Genomic DNA, 985 nt, shown 5'->3' with positions numbered 1-985 from the left:
AAGTCTGCTCTCTTCTCAATGTTACAGACTACAGCTTTAATCAGGGTCATTGTGTGGGTGGGGCGGCACCCTAGCGCCCTCTATTGATCAGTCGCCACTGCAGTGATGTTTATCTATTGCTTTAAAACACTAATTATGGGGTGTCTGATCATTGAAGGGTCAGAGCTAATATGTTGTAATACTTCTGATTGTTTTGTTCTGTTTAGGTCGTCCTAATGACTCCTGAGAACAACAAGATATCTGTACTTTTGGACGCCTTGGATTTCTGTCCTGATGTTGGACAGAAGACACTGATTGTGGCAAACTCTGCTCAGGAGGTTGAAGATGTGTTTCAGGTCCTGATAGCTTTTTTTTGTTCTCATCTGTTGTGTTATTTAAATAACTTCAGCTTTTGATTTAGTGTAAAGTTTTTAGCAACTTATCTAAGACGAGAGACAATTGTTTTGGTTCAGTTATGACATTTGGCATCAAGATTCTTAATGCACTGTCATTAGACACATTCAGTGAGAGTGGGAAGACAGGGGCGAGGATAGACTGAATGATTTGCTTACTTTATTTATTCTGGACTCATGGTCCAATCAATCAATAGAATAAGAAATTATAAGGGAAAAAGACAAAAAAAAGGAGACAGGAATACTAGTGTCTCCACTGCTTAGACTGGTATTGGATTGTCAGTAAGTGACAAGATAATTTGATTGCCAGATGCTTTTATCCTACTGATAAAATTATACACTAACCTTCGTAAAACAGCATGTAAGGTGTTGACTCTTGCTGTGATGAACAGCTCACTCATCTCTCACCTGCAGCCTTTGCAGGTTGGTTGTTTATATGTAGACCACAGGTGAGCAGTTTACAGAAAGGTACAACATGCATTTAATAGTTCCACTTTTACTACATCAGTTCATGCACCAAATTCAAGAGCAGGTCTATTAGTTTGAGATTAGGGCGTAAACATCTAATTAGATTAGGAATGCATTATATAATC

The 985-nt window shown here is 38.4% G+C and overlaps 1 protein-coding gene across 1 annotated transcript in view; it reads left to right on the top strand.

Annotated features, from left to right (window-relative positions):
- tdrd12 (tudor domain containing 12) overlaps window positions 1–985 on the top strand; it is a 66,395-nt gene that overhangs the window by 44,642 nt on the left and 20,768 nt on the right. The window contains exon 13 of the mRNA XM_015397959.1: window positions 207–335. Coding sequence (XP_015253445.1) covers window positions 207–335 — 129 coding nt within the window. The remainder of the gene's footprint in view (window positions 1–206; window positions 336–985) is intronic.

This window comes from Cyprinodon variegatus, unplaced genomic scaffold, assembly GCF_000732505.1.
Source record: "Cyprinodon variegatus isolate N-32 unplaced genomic scaffold, C_variegatus-1.0 Scaffold899, whole genome shotgun sequence".
NCBI classification, from domain to species: Eukaryota; Metazoa; Chordata; class Actinopteri; order Cyprinodontiformes; family Cyprinodontidae; genus Cyprinodon; species Cyprinodon variegatus.
Note: the sequence above shows the minus strand (reverse complement) of the source record. Positions and strands in the feature narration are given on the sequence as shown.